The 27750-nt window shown below is 37.5% G+C and overlaps 2 protein-coding genes across 3 annotated transcripts; one reads left to right on the top strand and one right to left on the bottom strand.

Annotated features, from left to right (window-relative positions):
• Positions 1 to 263: 263 nt before the first annotated feature.
• Positions 264 to 12001, top strand: letmd1 (LETM1 domain containing 1). 2 transcript variants are annotated; one of them, XM_034695274.1, is made up of 9 exons: positions 264 to 418; positions 732 to 886; positions 4153 to 4292; positions 5613 to 5695; positions 5943 to 6129; positions 7135 to 7236; positions 7355 to 7507; positions 7618 to 7714; positions 10526 to 12001. In XM_034695274.1, the coding sequence occupies exons 1-9, from the start codon at positions 294 to 296 to the stop codon at positions 10600 to 10602; spliced, it is 1119 nt and encodes a 372-aa protein (XP_034551165.1). In that variant the 5' UTR covers positions 264 to 293; the 3' UTR covers positions 10603 to 12001. The 2 variants fall into 2 exon arrangements, with proteins under 2 accessions (XP_034551165.1, XP_034551166.1); XM_034695275.1 differs by having other exon boundaries at positions 265 to 418; positions 4177 to 4292.
• Positions 12002 to 22908, bottom strand: cd63 (CD63 molecule). The gene is made up of 8 exons (XM_034695276.1): positions 22677 to 22908; positions 21946 to 22031; positions 15576 to 15764; positions 15337 to 15411; positions 15149 to 15244; positions 14767 to 14910; positions 12654 to 12737; positions 12002 to 12428 (listed from the first exon to the last, which is right to left on the bottom strand). The coding sequence occupies exons 2-8, from the start codon at positions 22009 to 22011 to the stop codon at positions 12363 to 12365; spliced, it is 720 nt and encodes a 239-aa protein (XP_034551167.1). The 5' UTR covers positions 22012 to 22031; positions 22677 to 22908; the 3' UTR covers positions 12002 to 12362.
• Between the last annotated feature and the right edge of the window lie 4842 nt (positions 22909 to 27750).

Genomic DNA, 27750 nt, shown 5'->3' with positions numbered 1-27750 from the left:
TTAATCTCAGAATTCGTTTTTTTCTCAGAATAACAATAAAAAAAATATTGACCTTCATTTTTTTCCAGTGGCCCTTATCCCTTTCTGTACTATCTAGTCTAGTTATCTAGTTGTAATTTTAAAGTATACTTATTTTGAATAATATAAACATATTAAAGCCAAGAGTTAGCCTTTGACTCCCTTTATGGTTTGCGTTGTATTTATAGTTTATGGGTGACGCATACAACAGACATTACGGTAAAATAACTATATTGCGCCTCGCCGTCATTACGGTAACCACGCATCCTCTCCCCATGTCAAACATGGCGCTGTCCTGCTCCAACCTGTGTAGCCATTTGTCTTTGATCCGCCTGTGTGGTCTCAGGACAAACATAATAAATAATGGAGTATACTCTCCATACACGGCATACCAGTCTGGGTATGTCTCTGACCCTTTTTGACTCATTTAAACTTTATTATTCACTTTGTTTTGCTCGTTTCTCACTGAACCCTTGCTAAGCTAGCTGCCTCTCTTGCTGTGTTAACCGCTTGAAATGACTGATAACGATCATCAGATGAAGTTGGAGGGATTTGTGTGTGTTGTATTATAATCATTAGTAGACAGCCTGCATGAAAGTTATTTTTTTCTGCAATATTTCACGGGCAGGATGGTTTAGAGATGATTATACTTCATTTTGAACCCCGATGGTGGGGTGTTTCCTTGACCATGTTTACCTCCTCGTCTGCTACAGGCTTCCCTTGTGTAGACACTATTCATCGTCCAAAGTTAGACGAGGTGTTGTTCGATATGTTTCTTCAAAGCTACAAAGAGTAAACACCAAATATGAAGCTTTCCTCAAAAGGCGATTTCCTCGCTTTTTCCAGCTGTACCACACTTTTGTGGAAGGTAAGTCCTCTTTAAACTCATCTCTGACATCTCCCACACACACACAGGCTGGCTTTGTTAATGCTTGAAGTTTTGTTAGGGAGGAATTACATTTTCTATCCTTGTTCTTATATTTAGGGTTTAGTAAGATAAAACAGGTTATCTCGTTTCCTATTCCATATGAAAAGATGAGAACAAGATGAATCATGGCAGAACTTTTTCTACCTTTAATGTGACCTATAATGTGCACAATTTAATTGATTTTTAAAAAAATCTTTTAGGGGGAATAATAATAATAATAATAATAATAATATGGTTGCATAAGTGTACAGTCATGGCCAAAAGTTTTGAGAATGACACAAATATTACATTTTCACAAAGTCTGCTGCTTCAGGGTTTTTAGGTGTTTTTGTCAGATGTTTTTATGGTATAATGAAATACAATTAGAAGCATTTCATAAGTATCAAAAGCTTTTATTAAGAATTACACAGAATTCATGCAATAAGTCAATATTTGCAGTGTTGACCCTTCTTTTTCAAGACCTCTGCAATTCTCCCTGGCATGCTGTCAATCAACTTCTGGACCAAATCCTGACTGATGGCAGTCCATTCTTGCATAATCAATGCTTGGAGTTTGTCAGAATTTGTGGGTTTTTGATTGTCCACCCGCCTCTTGAGGATTGACCACAAGTTCTCAATGGGATTAAGATCTGGGGAGTTTCCTGGCCAAGGGACAAAATCTTAATGTTTTGTTCCCCGAGCCATTTTGTTATGACTTTTGCTTTATGGCAAGGTGCTCCATCATGCTGGAAAAGGCATTCTTCATCACCAAACTGCCCTTGGATGGTTGGGAGAAGTTGCTCTCGGAGGACGTTCTGGTATCATTCTTTATTCATGGCTGTGTTTTTAGGCAAGATTGTGAGAGAGCCCACTCCCTTGACCGAAAAGCAACCCCACACATGAATGGTCTCAGGATGCTTCACTGTTGGCAAGAGACAGGACTGATGGTAGCGCTCACCTCGTCTTCTCCGAACAAGCCTTCCTCCAGATGCCCCAAACAATGGGAAAGGGGATTCATCAGAGAAAATGACTTTACCCCAGTCCTCAGCAGTCCAGTCCCTGTACCTTCTGCAGAATATCAGTCTGTCCCTGATGTTTTTACTGGAGAGAAGTGGCTTCTTTGCTGCCCTCCTTGACACCAGGCCTTCCTCCAAAAGTTTTCGCCTCACTGTGCGTGCAGATGCACTCACACCTGCCTGCTGCCATTCCTGAGCAAGCTCTGCACTGGTGGTGGCCCGATCCCGCAGCTGTAACACCTTCAGGAGACGGTCCTGGCGCTTGCTGGACTTTCTTGGGCGCCCTGGAGCCTCTTTGGCAACAATTGAACCTCTCTCCTTGAAGTTCTTGATAATTCGATAGACGGTTGACTGAGGTGCAATCTTACTCACTGCTATAAACTTCCCTGTTAGGCCCTTTTTGTGCAATGATGGCTGCACGTGTTTCCTTGCAGGTAACCATGGCTAACAGATGAGGAACAATGGTGTCATGCACCATCTTCCTTTTAAAGTGTCCAGTCACTCAATCATGACAGATTGATCGCCAGCCTTGTCCTCATCAACACCCACACCTGTGTAAATGTGTGTGACACCTGTGTGTCATTGAAATTATGTTAGCTGGTCCTTTTGTGGCAGGGCTGAAATGCAGTGGAAATGTGTTTTTGGTGATAAAGTTCATTTTCAAGGCAAAGAGGGACTTTGCAATTAATTGCAGTTGAGCTGATCACTCCTCATAACATTCTGGAGTATATGCAAATTGCCATTATAAAAACTGAAACAGCAGACTTTGTGAAAATTGATAGTTGTGTCATTCTCAAAACTTTTGGCCATGACTGTACACACCCTCTTATAACTGAGGATTTGGCTGTGTTCAGAATTAACCATTCAAACTCATGATAAATAGTAGTCAGTATACACCTGTCATAATTTAAAGTGACTTTGATTAATCCCAATAAAGATCAGCTGTTCTAGGAGGATTTTTCTGACATTTCCTCAGTTGCATCTTACAGCAAAAGCCATGGTCCACAGAGAGCTTCCAAAGCAGCAGAGGGATCTCATTGTGGAAAGGTATCAGTCAGGAGAAGAGTACAAATAAAGTTCCAAGGCATTAGATATCGTCATGCTTTGGGGGTGTTTTTCTTCAGCTGGAACCAGGGCCTTAGTCAAGGTGGAGGGAAGTATGAACAGTTACAAACACCAGTCAGTTTAACACAAAACCTCCAGGCCTCTGTTAGAAAGCTAAAGATGAAGAGGAATTTCACCTTGCAATACTACAACAAACCAAAGCATACATCCAAATCAACAAAAGCATGGCTTCACCACAAGAAGATTAAAGTTTTGGAATGGCCCAGCCAGAGTCCAGACCTAAATCTAGGTGAATATCTGTGGGGTGGTCTGAAGAGGGCGGTGCACAGGAGATGCACTCACTATTTGATGGATTTGGAGCTAATATGGCAAATATTGCCACGTCAAGATGTGCCATGCTAATAGACTCCTACAAAGAAAAATGGAGTGCTGTAAAACAATTATTAGTTACAGGGTGTGTATAATTATGCAACCACATTATTTTAATTTTTTATTCTTCCCCCTAAACGATTTTAATTTTGTTTTTAATTGAATTGTTCACGTTATAGGTCACATTAAAGGTGGAAAAGGTTCTGATATGATTTATCTTGTTCTCATTTTTTTTACATCACAAAACCTGGCATTTTTACAGGGGTGTGTAGACTTTTGCTATCCACTGTATGTACACAGGGACTTATATTCTCTATCTTAATATCCTCTGATAAGACGCGTACATGGTTCCTTTTAAAGAGTTTTATGTTGACAGCAGATTGTTTCTAAGTTTCCATCACTTATAGATGCTTGATATCAAACTCTCTGAAATGTGCACAAACATTGGCAGGCAGGAAGAAAATTCCTGGTTGTACACATGTACACAGTGGCTGAGTATAATTTCACAATACAAACTGCATATGGCAAACCCATGACACGTTGAAGAAACAGCCCCTACTAAACATTCTTAAATTACGTGCACATCAAGGGAACATACAGCTCACTCTATCCAGCTATTAGTGAAGTGCAGTTTATATGAAGCTAAATGCATTTACTGCATTCAAGTAACTTCAATTTCCTTGGGAATTTGGTGCTATGGCCGGCATTGTGTAACAAACCTGTACTTATTATCCTGGAATTGAGCTGTTTTATCAGTATATAATTAACATGGACACAGTCTTCTACCGTCGTCTTATTCCAGGATTCAAGCTACTGTACCAAGACGGCAAAGCTGTGGGGAGGATAAAAGCAAAGATGGGCACCATGGGAGTAAAGGCCAAGGATTTGCCCTACAGGGATATGGAGATGCTCCGTCATGTGAGTATCCTGACTTAATATGCTTCACTATACTCATTCAAAGACAACTCAACTCAACTTTATTTATATAGCACCGTTGATACATACAAGCATGCAGCCCAAAGTAATAATAATAATAATGATAATGTATTTTATTTATCACGCACTTTACATTTGGAGCAAATCTCAGTGCTTCACATAGGAACAGAGAGACAGAAAACAACAGCAATGATAAAATTATAAAAGGCATGATTATAGATAAAATATTTAGAAATAAAATAAAATCAATACAGCAAATTTAATAAAATAACTAAGAGTAGAAAGAAAAGTTAAAAAGATCAGATAAATAAATAAATGCTAAAGCAATGATAATAATAATAATGCAGACCAGGACATTAAAAGCTAGATTAAAAAGGTAAGTCAGAAAAAAGAAGGCGCTGGTTGTTTAAAATACATCTGAGATTGGGGGAAATCTTTGCTCATTTGGCCCTGCTTGTTTACCTATTATATTGACATTATCACTGTTGTGTTATATTTGATCTTATTTTGACAGAGTGATATGATTGGTCTGATTTCATACCAAAGTGACTTTAAGCTCCTCATAACTGAGTTAAAAAGAAAAGTTGTATGGAAGAAGGATGGTGAATGTTGAACCGTCCCTCAAATCCTTTCAGACACTTCCAGGTATTTTAGGAAGAGTTAAGCTTCAAATGTGCTTTATGGAAGTTAACGTGAGCACTGTCTTGAATTAAAGTAAAACATCTGATCAACATTGGAGGTAGAAAGTAAGAATTTTAATCCATAAATGAGAGAATAAGAGAGAATAGAAGAGCTTTGTCTTGATGGAAGGTGGTGGAGGTAATACAATGTAAAAGGTGTATTATTTTTCACAAATGAATTCTGTCTTGTAAAGTAAAATAGAAAGCTGTCACGGGTTTGTTTTTTCAACTGATTGAAGCACGCAACAATGTAGGATTCTAATTTAAGGATTAACTCATTCAGGAGTTATGGCATTATTAAATAGGAACATTACATGATTTTTAAGTAACACGAATAATCAGGCTATATGAAATAGATTTAAATGTCCATACTAGATATTGACATAACATGCCATTTAGTAAATTGAGTGAACAACATCCCTTTCAGTTAAATAAAGCAGCAGCCCACAGGTAAATGAAGATTTCTTAAGAATTAAACACATAAATAAATGTTGCTTGAAGTAATGTCTCATCCATTTATTGAGTATTAATTAGTTTCACAATTTAGTTTGGATGTTAAAAACATACACCGTAGATGTGTAATGTTTGTCACCTGATTGTAACTTTTCTTTTTGTTTCTCAGTTTCGTAGAAACACGGTCAAGGCCGTTCCATTGGTACTGCTCTCCATTCCTCCCTTTGCCAACTACCTGGTCTTTGTCCTGATGTGAGTTTTTTTGAAATAGCCATCTTTCCATTTGAGTCAGCACAATTTTATTTATATTCAATCAATCAATATATATATTCAATATATCATTGATCAGGAAATCCATCGTGTCCACCCTGAAAATAAAACATTGTGTCCTACATTGTGTTGGATCTTCCTTCTGGTCTTGTCCCTGTTGATACATATTTTCCCATCACTCTGTGTGTCTCTCCCCTCTCTGCTACCATCCTCTCCTGTTCACTGCCAGGTACTTTTTCCCCCGCCAGCTCCTGGTCCCTTATTTCTGGACTCCCAGCCAGAAGGTGGAGTTTCAGGGGATTTACCATTCCCTCAGGGCACAGCATCACCTTCCTGTGCTCCAAGGGCTCGAGAGAACAAGTCACACGATCAAAGACGGACAGCTGCAGGGACGGCTGAGGGACCTGTGTGCTAAAGTAAGTGAACGCATCGCAAGATTTTTGTGTCACGTATGCTGTTCATGGGGTTGCCAATTAGGTTTAGCTGTTAAATCCAACGCTCCATGTACAGAGGTTAAAAAAGGCGTCCTGAGTTTGATTCCAACATACAGACATGTCATTCCCCACTCTCTGTACCTACTTTATTTACTATCCTATCACTCTGATTAAACACATAAAAAGCACTAAAAATTTTCAGATAAATACTATTCACTCATATTAGCCTCCTATTCTAGTACCAACATCAGTATTTATCCATCAGTAAGCATCACTCTTGAATTGTAAAATCTTTGAGCACAAATCTATGATCCTCTATCATCAATAACATATTAAAGACACAAAAAGAACAATTTACCTGATAGACGCAGAAGGTCTCATCTGGTCTGAAATGTGTAAGGATGACTACTCTTTAATCAGAGGTAATCAGATGGTCTGGTTTTTATTCCATTCCATCATATATTTTCATGTTTTTTTGTTTTTTTTCTGTCGTTTCATGAACACAGAATCCCTTTGAATCACTTTGCATGCTTTTTAGTTTGCTTCCATTCAAACAGTTGAATCCATATTTGGGCATGCAGCATGTAAGAGCACATCCATTTATAATACACTGGCATGATCCATCCATTCCTTTGTTTACTCATGGCCTGATGTATCCATTTGTTTGGCTCATCAGCAGCGGTGCTTTGCCTTCATTGTTCCTTCAGCGCACTGATCCTCATCGCTTACAACTCGTCAGAGCAAATTTAAACCAAAAAGATGAATAAAATCTCCCACTACTTGAACTTGATATCAGATCATTCTCCATTCATCAACATGTCAATATACATTTCTTATTTCATCACATTTACATGATCCACTTGCAGAACCCCCCCAAAATCCATAATTTGTCCATTGCCGTACGATAGCAATTCCCAGTCCATAAAGTAAAGAATGATAGTTCACTGAGTGATTCATGTACACAATTATTAAATTGTGTATTTTCAGGTGCAAAATGGAGTGACCCCCAAAGCGTCAGAAATCCTTGCTGTTCGCAGCCTGTTTTCTGGCCCCCCTCTGGGTGTGAAGAGGATGAGCACAGATCACATGGTCAGTAAAACCCCTCCACTCTCCATTTTCACTCGCTCAGTTTACACGAAGCACAGAAAGCGTATGCTAACCTGAACGCCACTGGAAAATATGTCTCCTATCCTCATGACAAAAACAGAGGCACATCAGCCCCTTGCTCTTTCTGACGCCCCGCCTCCCGGGTTTCCTGATTGGCCGGCGGCTGAACAGCCACGCCCTGGAGCTGCTCCAGCTGGACCGGGCCCTCATCAGGCTAGGCCCTCAGCAGCTGAGTGAGGCTGAGCTCAGACAGGTCAGTAACTCTGCACTCTGAGTCGTAAATTTCATACTCAGTGGAAACATGGTGTGCTGTGCATTCTTCAGTCAGTGTGGCTTTAAATAGATGATGGTTTTCCCTTTCAGGCTTGTTTCGTTCGGGGGCTCAACTCTGGTAGACTTGATGTTGACCAGTGCCGTGCGTGGTTATCTCAGTGGCTCCAGGTGTCCTCTTCTTTGAAAGGTACTTTATTCATACACTGTTTTTGGTTTTGATGTTGTGGCTTCCACCCTATCCTGTTGATAACTCTATCTTTCAAAAATTTAAAGGAAGAGTTCAAAATGTTGTGAAAACACTTAAACTGAGAGAACTCAAACATCCCTCTTGTCTGTGCTCCAAATACAAGTCTGCAACCAGCAGCTGATTAGTGAAGAGTGTTATAAAGAAATTGAAAAACAGCTGACCCTCTATTGGCTGAGAATAATAAATGAAGCCAGCTTGTACTCTCTAAAGCTCAATAAATAACACGCTGTATCACCAGCATCTCTGATATCAAAGTGTGAAGATGTTTTTAAGATTCCTTTCAGTTTTTGTTGATTTTGGTTTGACAGAAATAAAGATACCTTTATTATACAGGGACATGCTAGGTGTGCTCCTCTGTTTCCAGTCTTTATTAATTTGAAACAAACACAAAGAAACATAATTATTAGGACACAAATGTAAGATATAATTCATAAACAGTATTTTGGAATGCTTTACTTAAAATATATTTGTTTAAGTTAAGGAATAGAGTTAGATCTTTTTGTGTGTGTCCATGCAGGGATCATTTTGTTCACTTAAAGCTCTGATTTTTAACTCATGAAGACAGTTGGTGGGTTAGGGTGATTCAGAACTTGGGCAAGTGTGTAAATGAGGCACTATGAAGGATGGAGACGGGTCAGAGAAAGTTTGAAGACTAATGAAAAAATGTGCTGATTGGCAAACTACTAAAAACATGCATGATCCATTACCCACTTCTCCTGATTTTCACCTTTTCTGTCCATTTTTTTTGCAGCTTTCCTCTGCTGATTTCCAACTTATCTCCAAAAGAGGAGCTTAATATTTATTAGTCTCTGCCCTATGATTTGGCCTTTGACTCTGAGTAAATAATTTGATTCAGAGTTGAGAGATATAAAATGAGAATACTACAGAATGAGACATATTGCCTTTTTAAAAAATTGTGTATTCTATCTTAAAGCTGCTGTGAGGAACTTTTTCATTTATACCAATTATGGTGCCCCATTGTGGACTAAGTGATACCTCTTATCTCTTGTTCTGTACATGCAAAAGTAGCGTTTTCAACAAAAACCTCACCCTGCTGTCTTTTAACAGCCAGATTTATCACTCAATGTGATTATTTGCCATGAAAACAGCTGAAAAAGGGTGATTCTAAAGCCAAATGTCAATCATGAGGTCTGACACCTACCCCCTCTGAGTGGTTTAAGGCATTAATAATAATAATAATAATACATTTTATTTATGAAAGCGCTTTAAAAGGTTCTCCAAGCGCTTTACATGAAAATACAATTTTACAATAGGAAGCAAAAGGAGAACAGTGCAAGAAAGCAAAGAAAAGCAAGGCAGCAAAATAAAACAAAACAAGAAAAAAAATCAATCAATTATAGTTTAAAAGCCTTTGTAAATAGGTGTGTTTTGAGTCCGGATTTGAATTTGGTGAGTGAAGGAGAGAATCTGAGGTGTTGGGGGAGAGAGTTCCAGAGGGTGGGGGCAGCGACAGAGAAGGCCCTGTCCCCCCAGGTTTGGTGCTTGGGTTTGGTGAGAGGGGTGAGGAGGTTGGCGTTGGTGGAGCGGAGGTTGCGGGAGGGATTATATGGCTGCAGAAGGTCGGTGAGGTAGGAGGGAGCTAGGTTATGGAGGGCTTTATAGGTGATGAGTAGGATCTTGTACTGTATTCTGAAGGGGATGGGAAGCCAATGGAGGTTCTGGAGGACTGGGGTGATGTGGTCTCTGGAGCGGGTATGAGTGAGGAGGCGTGCAGCTGAGTTTTGTATGTATTGTAATTTGTTGAGGAGGGTGTTGGGTGTACCGTAGAGGATGCTATTGCAGTAATCGAGTCTTGAGGTGATGAAGGCGTGGATGAGAGTTTCAGCAGCTGTGAAGGAAAGGGAGGGGCGGAGACGGGCAATGTTTTTGAGGTGGAAGAAAGCAGTTTTTGAAATATTGTTAATGTGTTGTTGAAAGTTAAGTGACTGATCAAAAATGATACCAAGGTTACGGATGTGGGTGGATGCTGAAACAGTGGATTTATCAATAGTGAGTGAGAAGTCTGGGCAGGTGGAAGTGAGGGATTAAAAATGACAAGAGAAGGTATCAGTGTTGTTGTTTATGGTTTTGTTTGCTTTTTGAGGGTCATAAAGAGGCATCAGTGTTGGTTTCAGTCTGTTTCTCAGCTGGTGAAAAACTCCTCATAGTGCCTTTAAATCAATCCAGACGCTTATATTATCTACTAAACACTTTCATTATCAAGATATCGATACCACAAAATATTGTCATCCTAATACAATCCAATTATCATATCACTGACACCAAAAATCAACACTTACTCTATATCTCTCTTCTATTTTGACTCACTGCACCACGACTACATGACTCCTAGAGGTCACACTTTGGACATCAATCTTGCATTTTACCTTTCAAGTGCATTTTGTGTCCTTCGGTTAATCATGTCATGATGTATCATCATATAATTGTGTTGTTTAGTATCGATAATCTTGATGTATGGTATCATTAGTTACCCTAAAAGTCCCATGTGTGCTTAAGATTCATCCAAAGTTGACTCATCAGATATCACTCTGTTATTTTTCTAGACTCCATGCTTCAGCTCTTTTTGGTTCTTCCTTTAATCACAGATCTGAAAGTAGTCTAAAAGTATCCATCTTGTCATCTAGCTCTTACCAAAACTTTGAACTATTCCTTTAACTCTTTCTACCTTAATGCCTGCGTACTCTTGAATGTAATCCTATTTCTAAGTCTGTTATTGTGTCACACTTGCAGATTCGGAGGTTTCCCTGCTTTTGCACAACCTTGTACTTCTCTCCGTCAACCACCCGAAAGGTTCCAGCGGACACTGACAGGAAGTCTGCAGCGGTCTGATTCTGTGTTTTGTTGTCTTTTTTGTGCACTGGGCAGCACCACTTCCCAGGAGCTGTCAACATCTCCCTTTATTGCCAAAGAAAACACACGGCAAAACTGGTCTTTACAAGATTTTGAGGTTTAGGAGGGACAAAAACCTGTCGACGATCAAACTTGAACAGGTTTGCAGTACAAAGGATGTTTTAGTTTAAGCTTTGAACAACGCATAAAGTAAATATCTAGTTTAAGGACGTCTTTATGAAAACATGGTGAGCCTGCTGTGTTTATCCAGGGTGGTGTGGTAGGAGATTAAACTTCATAAAAAAAGCACTATAAGAGAGATGTATTTTGACTTAAAGAGTTCTCATTCAGGCACTCATAAGGGACTTGACATTATAATGCACTGAACTATAATAAGCAGTGATGTTAAGGTAATAACATGATTACCAGTCACTGCATCTCGAGCTGGTCTGTACAGCACAGACTGCTCATTTGTTTACTTTTAAGCTAAGATATTATTACACAGCTACAGAGCAAAGCAGGGAAACAAAGGGGGTTTTCTTTAGTAGCTCAGCAGCACAGTCTGCGTTGTAGAAAGCTAAAGCAGTTCAGACACATTCCTTTCATGAATACAGGTGAAATAGCTTTTATGTGTTCATTATTTTTTACATGTATCATATCAAAGTCAAACTATCTCCTTATACGTTTACCTCACTTTGTGCTTCGCTCTTAAGGATGAATAATGCAGGTCATGACAGTGATATCCTGTGAAGGGAGGATTTTATCGCAGGAGAGGAAAAACTTTGTCAAATGTGTAAAAAATGGTTGATGTGAAAAAAAAAAAATTAGTAGACTGAACAAAAGCACCTTTAAATTATGTCAGTACTTCCTAAATATATAAAAGAGATAGAAATAAAGCTAAATTATCGCTCAATTGCAAAGACATCAAGCTTCTGTAAGTGGTGAGAAGCTGAGTTTCTTGTAGGTTAGTATCATTTTGTTGTGCAGCTCAGTCTGAACAGAGTCGTGATGGCACTTTATCGTTTACTTGATTATTATTTCTTTGGAAGCTTAAAAACACTTAACTCATCGTGGTGGACCACACTCCCACACAGACTTAGTTACAAACCATTTGCTTATTCTGGGTAAACGCGAAGAGGAACTGCACATCCCCTCTGCCGGTGTTTGGTGTTGTAAAGTGTAAAATAGGAAACGTCATTTACTCTGTGTGCCTTTTGCATGGACGGCACATTACATCTACATGAGTTCTGTTCTGTTAATGATTCATTTTAAGTATGTGATGTTTTTCCTCAACAGGTTAAAATGTTGTGTTGCTGTGCCAATATGATAAAACATTGTATCAGAGCTGTGTCTGAATTAAATACCTTTTATGATGCATTCATTTTCCCTGTTTTATTTTTCCCTGTTAAGCAAAGGCAACATAATTTAAAGAGTCTTTAATAAAAACAGAAACTCACAACCAGAAAAATGTAAAAACTCAGCGCCAAAACAGAAACCAAGCGAAGAGCTAGAAGTTAGAAAACCAACAATATACAGTGACGATAAACTGACCACTAATGTTTTCATTTTAAACCCTAATTATGTACTGTATCAAAGAGGGGATATTCTTAACCTATGAAAATATAATCCAAAATCAATTTGAGGTTAAATACATTCTGTGCCTTCTATCCAACGTTAAGGATAAACATACAAAAGGCTGCTAAATGGAGCTCCTGAAAGATTTCCCTTAAAGCCTCGATCACATGACTTCGTAGCCGCTGCGGATGCCTCTCATCAACATGCAGGCGAACACGATGCCCATTATCTAAAAGGAAACACAAGAGGGTGAGGACATTTTTAACCCACGTATAACAACAGCTTTTTATATATACACACACACTAGTGTTTTACGTCATAGATGAGCCTTATTTAAATAAACGAACATTGTTTTTCAACTGAAGTCATACACATAGATGGGCAGAGTTTAGTGTAATGTCATCTAAGTTGTTGTTTTTAAAGCAGCTTTTTTGAAAACATGGATGTTACATACCTGCAGGAAAGCAATCACGAGAGCTGCTACTATCACCCACTGGATGTTTTTATTCAAGAAGGCCACCACAGCATCATGACAACCCTGGAACAAGGAGAGACAGAAGTTCAATTCAATCTGTAGACCTTCATTTGAGAAACAAGTTAGTAAAACATTAACTTCTAACTAACCGTTATATTTTGTAGGAACTAGTTTGACTTCCTCAATCTTTGAAGTTACACAAGTTCTCTAACTGCTCTAACCCTTCCTCTGTTTCTGGTCTTAATATAACCCCATAAGAACGTACTGAATGGTAACCTTGAACATTGTGCACATAACAAGGAGACCATTTCAGGTTTGAAGTCATATTAGATTTCCATGAGCAGACATAACTCTTGTTTGTAAATGTCTGGAGTCAGGTGTCCCAGAGAGGACAGGGTGACACACACCTGTGTGAAGACTCGTACAAACTTACACACCTTTTAGGCAAAGAGTGATATAATCCCACTGGAGTCCAGCTTCTGTCCAGTATTTACTTTCATGGCGCGGTGAAGTCTTTTCTTAACCATGACTCATTACTCTCCTTATGTGTTTGACATTTTAAGCCATGAGTCATCCTGTATTGCTGTGTTTGTGTGCCAATAATAACAAGGTAATATGGTGCATGGTGGTGAAACAGGAAAGGAACATATGGATCTGTGTGTCTGCACTGTAGTGATGCAGAGATTAGTACCTCCATTGGCAAGATCTGTACATATGAATGAATAAATAATAAAACATCCATCCATCTTTATTCATTATTAATTCATGTGGAAGCACCTAGATGAGCATTTCAATTATTTTTCTCACTTTGAGTTTTAGATGAAATATTAAATTGATGTTGATGTATGAATGCTTTCTTAAATTATTTATTTTAAATCTCCTGCGAGGACCTTTCAGATGGTCATTTACGGCGCCCCTCGTGAACAAAGGGGTACCTTTATCTTTTTGTTGATCTGATACGATGGCCGTTGTAAAAAATAGATAAATAAAAGCCAGAGGAGAATAGGAATACTCTAAGATTAAAGTCACAAATTTGTGAGAAAAAAAGAAGCACATGTGTGAGAAACAACTTCAGAAAGTATTTACAGGAACCATGTTGCTTCACTTTGGAACATCCTGGTTACGCCACAGACAAAGCCAGAAAACAGGGGACACCACACACACACCACGTGAGGAGGTGTTGCAGTAGGAAACATTAGTTTTCTTAAAGTTAAATTAATTTGCCTACAAATTGGCGACTTAAAAATCTTACAAATGTGCTGCTTTAATCTCACAAATTTGTGATTTCAATCTAGGAAAATGACTTATGTCCTCCAGCTCAGTTTTTTTTTTTTTTAAATCGCATTAATACCCAATCGATCGTACACGCCAATGCAGTGACTAAAAGTTTTATCCAGCTGTCTCTTAAGAATCAAACATATTACTGACCTTGAAGTTTTCTGTCATAAATAACAAAATGTAAAAACAGTGACGTTGTGAGTTGTTTCATCTGACAGCTTACAGGCATCAGACGTAACTATTTACTAAATAGAAGTGATGTATGTTCTTGCTGATGATTTGATTAGTCATAAAGAGATAGCAGTAATTATTTCAGTGTGTCTAATAAACAAATGGAACTATTGACAAGGCTTCAGAGATAAAATAGACTGCTTTTAGTTCTTATGAATATGAACCAACTAATGTAAATCTATAGTTATTTTTTATTTAACCTTTATTTAACCAGGTAAAACCCATTGAGATCAGGATCTCTTTCACGAGGGTGACCTGGCCAAGAGGTCAGCAGCACATGTCACAAAACAGTCACACGAAAATGACTCTGTAGGATGGAGAAAACTCCAAACAGAAAATAAATCAAACCCTGAGAGTATAATCTGAAAAGGATGCTGCTTCTCTCCAAATGTTCTTCCTGTATAAACCTGGACTGTGTGTTCTGACGGAGGAGCTGTGAAATGACTGTTTGCTGTAACATCTAATTGCACAAACAGTTTCCTCCAGCAGCCATGGGACCCGCCAAATCCCCACATTTTGAAATCTTAAGGAATCTAAGTCTATCTCAATCTCATGTTTACAGACATCAACCACAGCAATTTACCTCCTTGTTCAATTTGGCAGGGGTTGCCAAAGCTCCCACTCCACACCCCGCAGTGACATTCACACAGCATGAGTCAGGCACAGACTTTCGATCAGGTTTGAAGGCCCTCCAGTCGGCAGAACTGTTCACGCCGCAGCATTTCAACTGGAAGAGCAAACAAGTCAAAGGAGAACCATTTAATATGAACATGCTAGCATTACAGCGATACAGTAGTCAGATGACCCATGTACAGTGAAGGGAGTATAACCTTGTGTCAACAGGTGGCTTAAAAGAAAAACACTGTCGGTCCATGCAGCATCGACCAACAGGATGCGGCAGTGTTATGTGAAGGTGTTGTCAGAGCAAAGTCAATACAGGGTACGAGAATTTACACTGAACTCACATCCTCCTGAAGTTTATCCACAGTTTCTTTGAACTGAGATGTGCTGTTGTATTTGTCGATCATGTCAACAAGACTGTCCTGGACAATCGTTGAGAGCTGGAAGGGAAGACACGACACAGAATCAACGTTAAACTTTCTGCAGGATGATGAGCGACACACCAAATATGAAAAAAATATACAACGCTCACTTTGTTTCTGAAGACGTATCCAGCAATGGCCGCCGCAATCTGAACGATGATGACCAGGGACAGGAGGACGGCAAACTGATGGAATAAAGGAAATAATGCACAATGTAATTATCAAGCATAGCCACATACATTTCACAAACATAATTCATTCATCTGCATCTCAGACTTCCACATAACAACATTTATCCGGCTTCTCTCTTGTCTCATTTTTCGAAAACATATCACAAAATCTGAGTTACCATCGTGACCATGCAGTAGTTCTCCTTCCAGGCGCCACAGCAGCCGAAGAAGGCGATGAAGAAAATCACCACACCGACACCGATGACGACAATGGGAGCTCCTGAAGCTGACGCATCCTTGATCATGAGGGTTTTGTGCAAAGCCACTTGAACCAGGATTCCCACGACAATCAACGCAAGGCCACATAACTGCAGGAGAGAGAGAGAGGAAGGGAGAGAGAGAGAGGGAGAGGGGTTAGTTCAGGGTGGAAGTAATGGGATCATTCTGTTTTCATGTAAAACAATCATTAGTCTTTGGTTGGAGAGTACAGTGGAAAATATAACGTCTTGTATTATTTGCTTTGTTCTGGTAAACAAAGGCTCTATTAGTGTTTTATAAGAAACTGAGTATCAAGCCGTATCAAAATACTAAATACTGTAATGCTTTATTAAACACCTCTAAGTATATTACACTAAGACTTCGGCAGCTTTCTAAACAAGATTTAATATTACCCTCTGATGGATAAGTTCTACTTCATCTTGCCGTCTCAAAAGTAACACTTCAGTCTTCTTTAAAAACCTTCTAGTATAGAAATTTAAGTTTTGATTGTATATCCTGTGAAAAATCTTTTCCCCCCCAATCAATGAGATTTGAGCAGCTCAACTGATTTCAATCTTCAGATTCAAACTGATCAACTAAACTTAACAACTTGAATCTTATTTTCCTAAACATCAAGCCTATATTATCCATCGGGATCCAAATTTCTTCATCAACAATGCACACATGAAAACTGTTGACACTGTACGAGCCAGCCTGCCGCCTTAGCTCCTCCAGTGGGAACCCTCTGTTCGCCCCAAAGTCAAGATTCAAATCTGAATGCAATCGTTCTTTTCTCATCAGGGCCCCTCGCCTTAGTAACGACCTGCCTGAGGAGACACGGCGTGCAGAATCAGTGATGACTTTATAATCACTTCTTCAAACTCACTTTTACTTCCCTGCTTTTATGTGATGCTGCCTTTTTATCCTCTCCCTACTTTTTTATCATATCCTGTTTCTTTGAACCATTTGATTTCTGTGATATACTCAGTGTTTTTATGCCTACTGATCTTTTTGCTCTATTAATTATGTATTTATTTAAACTGCTTCTCCATTTTAATGCTCCATCTCCACCTTTTTTATACTCTTCCCTTCGTATCATTCTGATTTTCTGTTGCAGCTTTAATTGGTTCATATTTTTCTTGGTGTCATTTATTCCTTTTATTTTATTTCATTGTTTATCACTTTTATGTCTTATCTCTACAGTCTCTAACTCTTTATAATGGCTTACATCATCTTACATCTTTGGCCCCTGGTCTCAGTTCATGTGGTCAGGTTCTTTTGGGTAAAGTATATTGTTTTGGTTTGTCCTGAGATTGGGTTTATGTTGGATTGGTGATTTGTTGGTCATGTTTTTGTTGGGCTTTTTGCCATTTGGTCATTTTGTTGTTTTTTTTTCTTTTTTTTTTCTTCTTTTTTTTTTCTTTTTAGGTCATTTTGTTGTTTAAGTTTTCTGTGTTTGGATGTTTATTTTTTGCTGGTTTGTCTGAACACTTTGTGAACCCCTGTTTTTTTAAGGTGCAATACATACACATTTATTTTTTATTACCATTATTATTATTTTAGTTGTATTAATATCATTTTATTTATTATTATATTTTCATTATTATTTTTATTTTCATAATGTATTATTTTTTTTTTCTTATTATTAATTGGAGTTGGTGATACAACACAGTGTTAACTTTTAAAACATGATGCATGCTGTTATATGTTACACTGATGAACTGATTTTTCTGTGTGTGTAAGTAAAGTATGATAAAATGCTGCATGTATAAAAAATGTGAAGCTGCTGCTGTGCTGTGATTGGCTAAAAATGTTTCATACAAGCTCAGACTTGTTGTAAAGCAGATTTATTGTTGTGTTATGTAAACCATCTTAGTTTGGAGGTGACATTTCTAGAAGCACAAAAGTAGGCTGAGTCATAATGTCATAAAATAATATACCAGTGTGTTTGGTGACTTTTGGACCTGCTGATGAAGTCAGATTAAAAGTAAGGGAATGACCACAGCGGTGAAGATTCCTCCTCTGATAAAAGTAAATGTCCCAGTTGGATTAAATTACATTTTGACTCGTGGTGTTGGACCAAAAGGTTGATGGTGCAATTATTTGAACCAGGTAGTATCCCTAAAAGACCTTCATACCACAACATGGAAGCCACAAACGCTCCAGTCCAGTTCAATCCATTATAACAGATGAGTCATGAGTCAAACTGTTACATTTGAATATACTCCATAATAGTTTTTCTTTAACATGCCTTCTGCGAAAGCAGTCGGTTCTTGTTCTCCTGATTAATGTCCATGAGGGTCTGCTTCACACAGGACTCTGTTCTGCTGTACCGACCTGAGGGGGTCTCTGAGCTCTTCTCTGTGAGTTAAATGTGTGTTTTGGTGAGCGGATAGGGTGTGACTTCAATTCTCGCAGGGCAAAATGTCAGCGCCCACTGCAGTGGTATTTTGGCTTCCTTATTTAACAATAGAGAGGAGGGAGAGGATAGCTGTCCTAATTTATATATGCTCAATGTCTGAAACCAATAAAGGTATTTACATGTTTTCATAATATATTGCACCATAGCAAAGTTTTTGCACTGTTTTAAAGTGTATTTTATTATTTTTATTATCTTAATTCTTATCTTTTTCTAGCTTTCCTATGTTTATCTGTTGTTGTCGTTGCTAGGGTCTGAGAGAGAAATGTAATATCAAATCCTCAGTATGTCTGGTGCATACTGCAGTTTTTGACAATAAAGAAGACTTTGAACTTTGAACTTTGAAAAAGAATACAACATGGATGAAGACAGACAGATTCTGTCATGACTATATTTAAATTTTTGGTATTTGCTCAAAGAGTCAAACCCCTTCTTCACTTCTACCCAAACATCACGCCACAAAATGAGTAAGCACTAAGAATAAATAGATGGCAGGAAGCTCCGGCAGTTGTTGATCATATGATAAAGAGTGATACTCTTGTGTCATTGTTTCGGGCGGGGCGTTCAGAGTATTTCATTAGATCTTCTGCAAACACTCTGCGTGGTTGAACTGTTTGACCATGATCTTCTGGGATCAACAAGCTCCAAAGCAAACAGTACAGTGAGCTGAATACAGACTTTACTTAGACTGTGCTGTACGAAGAGGAGAGCTCGCTCAGGACAGGGTGATTAAAGTGGAATTTCAGAGACCAGGACTGTTTTTGAGACCCCGGGAAATTATTACTGGAACACGTAAACATGTTTGAGAAATCCAGTGACTCAGACTCGTCTATCTACATGTGACTGTGACTTGCAATGACTAGACAGTAGAGATAAACAGCTTGTACTTACTTTGACTTCATCACTTCAACAAAATAATGAAATGTATAAACTATAAACTAAGGTTCAAATAATGTTCCAGTATATGAAATGTCCTTAATATAGAGCAATCATATCATTTCCCATCACCTAACTTGACTTTCTGTTTGTTTGACTCTAACACTTAAACATTAATTATCTAACCGAGCATCAGATGTTTACATTGTAGGAGCTAGAAGAGCTGCTTTAGGTCTGTCCTGCTTTCATTGCAATTTAAAGTAGTGTGCATTAACATTGCTAACATTGTAAGCTGGTAAATAATGACATGAAGGTATATCTTTATGACAGATAACAGCAGTATCACTCGCAACATGCGTCACCTTGCAAAACCAAACACAGGATGCAGACAGGAAGTAGCAGAGTGAAACTTCAGTGCACATCAAAGTTAAATATATAACTCAATGATGAGTCCATTTGAAACCTCTGAAACTCTTTTTTGTTACATTCATTTAAAAGTAGAACAGTGTAGTCGCTGTAAACAAACAATCAGACACCCTGAGGAAACAATAGCCAGCAGACAACAACAACAAAGCCGGTCTGACTACCCTTCACTGTTTTCATTTAAGATCTCAAGTCAAATTTACAGGAATGAAGAAGTCTACTGCTCAGTGTACCTTAAACTCAGGTGACCCACAAACTGCCCACTTCTTATTTTCAATCCCTCGCTGCAGCGGAAGACCTCAGCATGCATGCAGGCACCGCCAGAGTCAATATTTGAGTATTAGTCCAATAGGCGGCTAATGATTGACGTAAGTAAAGATAAAGGAGTGAAGAGAGTGAGCTAACAGAGCGGTCACAGTCGCATCATCCCAGCGTGTAATAAAAGAGTGATAAAAATAAAAGCCATGTCAAAGCAGCTTCTATATTTTGTAGCCTTTGGTTGACCTAAATGTCTCCATGACTGCATGTGACGCAGACACTTTTTATGAGTAAGTCTGAAACCACTGAGAAGAAAGTCTGAGAGAAACTAACCACAATTAAATGTTTCAGTCTAATGTGTATTTACGTGAGTTTTTATTCGGTTGTATCGCCTGTTAGACTTCATAACAGTGCTGTGAGTACCAGTTACTGTTCATTACATTAAAATGTACAGAGATATACACTACCAGTCAAACGTTTGGAAACACCTTCTCATTCAAGGGTTTGTATTTATTTTAATTATTTGAAACACTGTACATTAATACTGAAGACAACAATACTAGGAAAGAACAAATATGGAATTATTGAATGAACCAAAAAGTGTTAAACAAACCAGAATATGTTTTATATTTTAGATTCTGTAAAGTAGCCCCCTTTTTCCTTCATGGCAGCTTTGCACACTCTTGGTATTCTCTCAGTCTGCTTCATGAAGTGGTCTCCTGGAATGGTTTCTAATTAACATGAGCCTTGTCAAGAGTTCATTTGTATAATGACTTGCCTTCTTAATGTGTTTGAGACCATCAGTTGTGTTGTTCAGAGGTAGGGTTAGCACACAATGGATAGCTCTATTTGACTACTGTTGTAATCCAGATTATGGCAAAACCAGATTATTTCATAGTTTTGATTTCTTCAGTATTAATCTACAAAGTTGAAAATAATTAAAATAAATAAAAAACATTGAATGAGAAGGTGTGTCTAAACTTTTGACTGGTAGTGTACATTAAAGGTTTCCTTAAATGTCTTGTTTGATATTCTGTTTTCTGTCATACATTAGTGAAGAAGCCTGAAAATATTCACATTTAAACTTATGGATAAACTAGTGTTAGTATTTTTTTTAAGTTGCTGATAATCCATCAACTCGTGACCTAAGCTGAAGGTTTCAGATCTCTTTTTAAGCTGTAACTTCAACAACAGAAAGAGGAAAAAATGCTCTAATGTAAAATGTTGTCTCTAAGTGAGGATAACAAGCAGTACAAAAACATTCACTGAATGCTTTAAAAAACACTCTGAAGTTATTGTGAGAAGAGATAAGAAGTTGAGGTGACATTTTTGTCTTAGAACTTGAATCTTATGTTTGTTTGTGTACACACCGGCTTTATTTTGGATGATTAACAAGTAAATTAATACATTCTTTCTTCCTTTACAAAGCATATCAGCTCAAACAGTTATCATTCAGCCCTTATAAAGGCTTAGAAGGGTCATTAAATGTTGTCATATTGAGTATTATTGGTTTTAAGCAAGATGTGTACCTGTTACATCTGTCTGCGTATCTTTGTCGTACTTCACTTCCTTGTTTGCAGTGTGAGATTATTATCAAGTTCCAGTTTCCTGCATAAACAACTATGTCTGTGTCCTTTGTCTAAAGCTTTAATTGGCATTTTGTCAGGAAATAAAGCGATGGAATAAAAGCAGAACATTACAGTTTGGACCGGTCACATGTTACACTGTCAAAATCTAGTCATAAGATTCACAGTCAGACATTAACACCTCTCGCATGACCGCTCCAACACATACGCATCAAAAAAAACCCTGACATCCAGGAAGTGTCTGGGTAAAGACAGGATATAAAAGATGAATACCCTCATGTTTCCCCTTCATGATTTCAGGAATTTGATTCTAAGCAAACATGCTCACCAGTCTCAAAGTGAGAAGGAATAAATCAAGAGAGGGTGTCATAGGATATGCCAGTGTGTAATTGCTCATCAGCTGATTTAACAGATGATTACTGCTGTGTGTTAACCTCACGGACTGGAGTTCATGGTCAGAGTCATGCGGCTGGGAAATATGTCACAAAACTAGTCTGGATTGAAAAAAAAAAAAAGGGAGTCTGCTGAAGAGATCAGCTGATCCAGCACAAATCGCACTAGAAAAACAGAAAATATATACCCCTGCGTTATTTCCTGATAGCTCTCACTTTGTTCCACCAAAACAAACCTTTATTTCTCACTTTTAACACTCCGTTAAAGAAACCATCTACATCCACTGTCTCACCTTTTTAATACCAGGACATTTATAGGTGTTTAGCCACTACTCACCCAGAAAATGAAGTTGAAAAGAAAAAGCAGGAACTTGACACACTTCATGCCCCCTTCGACACCCATGGCTGCTGACGATGAGTTTCCTGGCACAGAAGAAACAAAAAGTGTTATTTTTTTTGAAAGACTGAGTAACATGGGAATTACATCAGCTGTAGCTTATGGGAAGCACCGAGCAGGATCTGAGTCATTTATTTTAGGAGGAACCTGGTAGATAAAAGCCTGTAACTCTACAGGGTATTGAACAACACAGCTGTGAGTCTAAATTTAGTTTATTAATAAATAAGTAGGTCCACACGTGTCTCTATTGTTTGACTGAATTAATCACAGCCCAGAGGAAAGCACATATTCATAATTCAATTAAAAGAGAAAAAAAAAATACAGGATCAGCCATACAAAAAAAAAAGATTGAAGTCACAGAACAATGAAAGGTTTTAATTGTTAGTCGACACATTTTCCTGACCCTGAAGGCATCAAAAACCACCGTTCAGCCCAGCCCCAATTTAACCGCTCCTTACAGCCACAATACCTGCTTTGTGTTACACCGATTGAAACCTGTCTTTTTAATAGAATTTGTAAACATTATTTCAATTAGATTACTTTAAAACAAACAAACAAAGCTAAACAGCAGTTACAGAGTCAGCTCTGTGGACGAAAACAACCTCAACGTGCTCCAAAATAATCAGTTACCGTGACATAAAGTTGGTTTTCCACAGATGAATGTTTCTTACCTTCGTGGAGAAGTCTCTTAAATCCTGCGATGAGGGACGAAGACTAGAATCTACCGAGATGTTACATTAACTTGTACCGTTTGTAGTCCCTCCTTCATCGGCTCATCAAACTGTTCTCTCCACCTCCTTCTTTCTTTCTTTCTTCCTTTCAGCACTTCTCCTTTCTGTGACTTCTGTGCTGCCTTCAGGGGCTCCTCGTTTAACACAGAACTCTCAGGTCTACACTGTGTGTGGTCGCAGCCGGTGGTCGTCTGAAGGAGCTTATCCTTGAACACACATCCGTCCAGTGGCGGATTTGGAAAGTCTGAGGATCAGGGGTGTGGAGATGAAGGGCTTCATAATGATTTATTAATGATTAGTTATATTATTTGTTTTTGCTTATTAATACCAATGTGGAGGCAGATACACAAATTTAGCACATGAGAGTTCAAAACAAATATATATCCCTATAATCAATCAATCAATAAATCAGACTTTATTTATAAAGTGCTTTTCATACAATGACATTGTAACACAAAGTGCTGTACATAAAAACAACTTAAAATAGAATAAATTAAGAAAAAGATCCCAGCCCCAGCCCTGACCCCAAACCCACCCCACAATCCTAAGGTTAAGAACACAATATATGCAACAATATTAATAAAAACAATACAAATAAAATAAATAAATAAAAAATAAAAAGAAGTTGCTGAACGAACTGAGGAAAAACTCTCATGATATCTTAATGAGGAAACACTGGAGGTAAAACAAGATGTTAAAACTCAAAACAGGAAATTCAAATCACCAAAGTAAAATACATTTCTAAGATAATAAAAGTCTTAAATATTAAACCATTAAAAGAACTTAAGATGCAAGACTTGAAATAAATAAATAAGTACATAAATAAATAAAGTAGAATAAAAGTGACTAAATTTGAAATAGATAATAAATAAATAGAACTATTAAGAATACAAATAAAACTTAGTTAAAAGCAAGACTAAAAAGGTAATGTAACCCACTAAGATAAAAATGTATCTTAGTGGGTGTTTTTAAAAGTAAACTTAAGACATACCTTTTTAATCTAGCTTTTAATTTGGAGTAATGTATTTTAAGCCCTGGACTGGATTATTATTTTTTATTATTATTTTAATCATTGCTTTAACATTTATTTATCTTATTTAATACCATTTATTTCTTGTATTCATCTAATCTTGTTAATGCTGCCTTGTTTTTTAACTTTTCTTTCCACTATTACTTATTTAATTAATTTTACTTTATTGATTTTATTTAATTTTTAAGTATTTTATTTATAATCATGCCTTTTATAATATTACCATTGTTGTTGCTTTCTGTCTGTCTGTTATTTTATGAAGCACTTTGGGCTGCATGTTTTTATGTATGAAAGGTGCTTTATAAATAAACTTGAGTTGAGTTGAGTTGAGTTGAGTTGAGTTGAGTTGAGTTGAGTTGAGTTGAGTTGAGTTGAGTTGAGTTGAGTTAGTGTATCATTTCTTATCTATCATATTGTATTGTGTCATAAATTATAAATAACATTACTTGTGGTAATCAAATCAATAAAACAATAAAACAATAAGATAATGGAAACCCAATTGGCTGTTAAGTCAATTTTTTTTTTTTTTTAATTTTTTGTCTTCAACTTCTATCAAGGAGTTTGGTTACCATCTCGTACACTGACAAGTTAATTTTATTTATTTATTTATCAAATGTAAAACATTAATTTATTTTGTATTTATATATTTATTTCAATATTGTTTTTATGACACTAGATTATTTTCTGTCACCATAAGACTACAAAATTAAACAAAAATACCAAGAAGACATAAAATCTTATCGTAATGGGACATAATATTCAATGTACTTAACTAAAGTACTAAAGTTACTATTCACCAAATTGAAGATGCTGTTTTCTAAGTTTGAGAAAAAGAAAATAACATAACAAACCATAAATCTGAAATTTAAAAAGATACTGCTTTTGGTCTGAAATCCTTCTAATATTAAATATATAGCACTGGTTGCTGCTTTATTCAAAGAGCTGCAGAGCCAAGTTACTCTTTGCAGGGTGAAAATAAAAAGGATATGAAAGGCAAATAAAAAGGATATGAAAGGTAAATGAAAGAAGTCCAAAAGGCTATCTTTGATTTCACACTAAAAAGGCATTGGTCCACCAACTGACTGAAAAGTAACAGCAACACCCTCTTTTATACTGATGTTGCAATGTCAGCTCTTACCTTTGTATTTATTTATTTGATTAATCTTTAACACAGTCTAACGTCACAGATCATAAAAGTTACATATCCAACACTCCTGGAAGGCACTGTGAAATAATCCGAACTTCTCTATTCCCACTCTCTCATCTATTTTTTTATACGGTGATTCATAATTTGTGACAGTCATAGGAAACGAAACATAGGGTCAAAGTTGCATGAAACACAGTTCCTTAAACAGTTCCTCTTTTACACACGAGCACAACGTTTGCAGGCTTCTGAATAACTCACTGCTTGAGCAATAATTTCAAAAGACACCGTAACTACTCAATAGTCTGAGAGAACTATTTTCAAGAGCTCTCAGTTTACTTAACTTTTAAACCAGAGATTATATTTTAGATAAAATCAGCCTCCTTATCCTCCAAATAAATATTGTTGGCCCACAATGGAGTGAAAAGACAGAACAAAGAGATATTCCTGCTTTGAGTTATGGTCATGTGATAGAATCCACAAGTCTGAGTGCAAGCTGTGATAGGATTTAATTTGAAAGCTCACTTTTATGTTTCATTTTGAACCAATAATTGTCTGAGGCTGAGTTGTTTTTGAACTTGTTATGTGTCCAGGGTTTTCCTTCTTCTTCTTGGTGGTTTGCTTTGTAATATCAGCGCTGACCTCATGGAGCAAAACTTGTCAGCTGATTTCACTGCATCCAACAAATATCAAAGCATATCAAAAACAAACACCTGAGTGACCCAAATACCTGAACAGCTCATACTGCATAGATATCATCAGCCTCACCTAGTTTTCAGTAAATCATCCCTGTGTACTTCAAATCAAGGTCAGGAACTGAATCCAGTACTAACACTTTCATTTTGCTGGTATGGGAATACGTTCTGAGGTTTTTTATTGTGACTTACATTTAACAGAAGGTTTCAGTTATGTTCACATTACTCTCTGATCCTTAATCTTATCTGTTATAATGCCCACATCCGGAATGTGACCAGTCTGCTTTTCAGCACTTGAAAAACATTGTAAAAGGGCGTCCATTTCTTTACTAGAACCCAGTGCATGCTCTTATCACAAGCAGGCTGGACTATTGAAAAGCTTCCCTCTCTGACCTTTTCCAGCAAAATGACATAGATCAAATTCAAGACCTTAGCAGCCCCCCCTCCAGTCTGTTAGGCCTCTGTGGGATATGGCTTGCCCAAAAACCCTAGGGAGGGATATATGTATATCATTTTAGCATTTTTGGGGGCATTTATACCTTTATTAGATAAGACAGCTCAAGAGAGACAAGAAATGTTGGGCGTGATGAGCATGAGATCAGGAGATGACAGAAAAGGGTCATGACCAGGAGTTGAACTTGCAGCCCCAGCAATTAAGACTATGGCTTTAGTGTATGGAGACCGTGCTCTGACCATCCCAGGCAATAATATCCTAAAAAAAAAATTGATACACCTTTATAGCATGGAATATATCTAGTCTGTGATTTTTTTCCTCAGTCTTTTATGCTTTGTGTTTTAAAGTTACGTCCCATTTATGTTTCAGTTTAAATCAGTATCAATTTCACTTTCTCATTTACATTTTTCACTTTACAGTATAACAGATGCGGGTATGACAGAAGTTTTCACTTTCACAATGATAGCACAGTTGGCAATGCAGCATGAAGTGATTCAGCCACTTGGCCAAATGCAGCAGGTGTATGTGTCAGGGTGGTTCACTCAGTGTATAAAGGACTGCAGCTGAGCTCACAGCTCTGTGAGGCTTTCCTTAGGCACAGTGTTGTCTTGAGCTACAAGCTGATTGAACATGTTCGCTTTACCTGAAAGTTTCATCTGATGGCGCCCAAGTACATTTTTGTACCTGGATATGAGATTGGATTGAAAAATATAACAGCACTGCTTCACATGTGAAAGTGTGAAAATGTTGGTAGCTGCCACCTAGTGGAGTAAGATTATATTGGTGTGTCCTCTGTCACTGTTCATTTCTTACCATGAAGCCTTTACATTTTTATAGGCCCTTGTGCTCACACCCATTCTGTGTTTATACAGCTCAGTGCTATGATAAACTTTTATGAGAGAAGCTTATTCTTCAGCAGCCTCCATGTGTCCTCTTGTATTTACCTACTCCACCATTGTCAAACTGGGGCTCCTGTTTTTGACGAAGGTAAGTACAGAGCTCAATAAAAGACTTTCCATTTAGACCAAACTTTCTTAAAATGAAGGGGAAAAAACATCTGTCACACCCAGTAATTTTGAATATATGATTATTAATATTTAATGGTCTCAAAAGATAAATGCATTAGGAATTTGGGTTGTTTAAATTATTTATTTCTCATTTAAAATACATTACAGGCTAAAATATACACATTTTCAACTCTATAGCGGGACCAGAATTGTTAGGGGCCTCGAAAACCCCAAGCTTTCTCCACTTTGATTTTGTTGGAGCTATTTGTTTATTTTTTGTAGTTAGTTGTTTATTTATTTTAGAATTAATAAGTAGTATTAGTTGTTAGATTTATCCAAACCTTTTTTGGGGATATATTTTTTGCTAGTCATATGTTTAGTATATTTAAATATTTGTATATTTAGTATTTATTTTGTTTGTTTTGTTTGTTTGGTAATAAAGAACTGTGGGCACCTGAGGTTATTTAGGTAGGTGGCAGAAGGCCAGCATGCACCTGAGTGGGCCTATGGTTTTTTTTACCAGCACAAGAGAGGTTTTTTTTTATGACAAATGGCCACTAAAGATATGTATGCATTGTATATTTGATTAAAAAAAAAATCTCCATATTGAGTTGGGCCAGATAGTATCAACTTTTAAGGTATTTAATCCAAGTATAGGGGGCGGCAGTAGCTCAGTCCATAGGG

This window comes from Notolabrus celidotus, chromosome 11, assembly GCF_009762535.1.
Source record: "Notolabrus celidotus isolate fNotCel1 chromosome 11, fNotCel1.pri, whole genome shotgun sequence".
In the NCBI taxonomy this organism is placed as follows: domain Eukaryota; kingdom Metazoa; phylum Chordata; class Actinopteri; order Labriformes; family Labridae; genus Notolabrus; species Notolabrus celidotus.
This window is presented reverse-complemented; position numbering and strand designations above follow the sequence as displayed.

Excerpts from the sequence above, each read along its gene's own strand:
- letmd1 (XM_034695274.1), top strand. The coding sequence starts at position 294 with ATGTCAAACATGGCGCTGTCCTGCTCCAACCTGTGTAGCCATTTGTCT. Across the intron at positions 6,130-7,134 it reads TGAGGGACCTGTGTGCTAAA|GTGCAAAATGGAGTGACCCC; the intron begins GTAAGTGAACGC and ends GTGTATTTTCAG. Across the intron at positions 7,237-7,354 it reads GGATGAGCACAGATCACATG|AGGCACATCAGCCCCTTGCT; the intron begins GTCAGTAAAACC and ends TGACAAAAACAG.
- cd63 (XM_034695276.1), bottom strand. The coding sequence starts at position 22,011 with ATGGGTGTCGAAGGGGGCATGAAGTGTGTCAAGTTCCTGCTTTTTCTT. Across the intron at positions 15,245-15,336 it reads GATACGTCTTCAGAAACAAA|CTCTCAACGATTGTCCAGGA; the intron begins GTGAGCGTTGTA and ends CTTCCCTTCCAG. Across the intron at positions 12,429-12,653 it reads TCGTGATTGCTTTCCTGCAG|ATAATGGGCATCGTGTTCGC; the intron begins GTATGTAACATC and ends GTTTCCTTTTAG.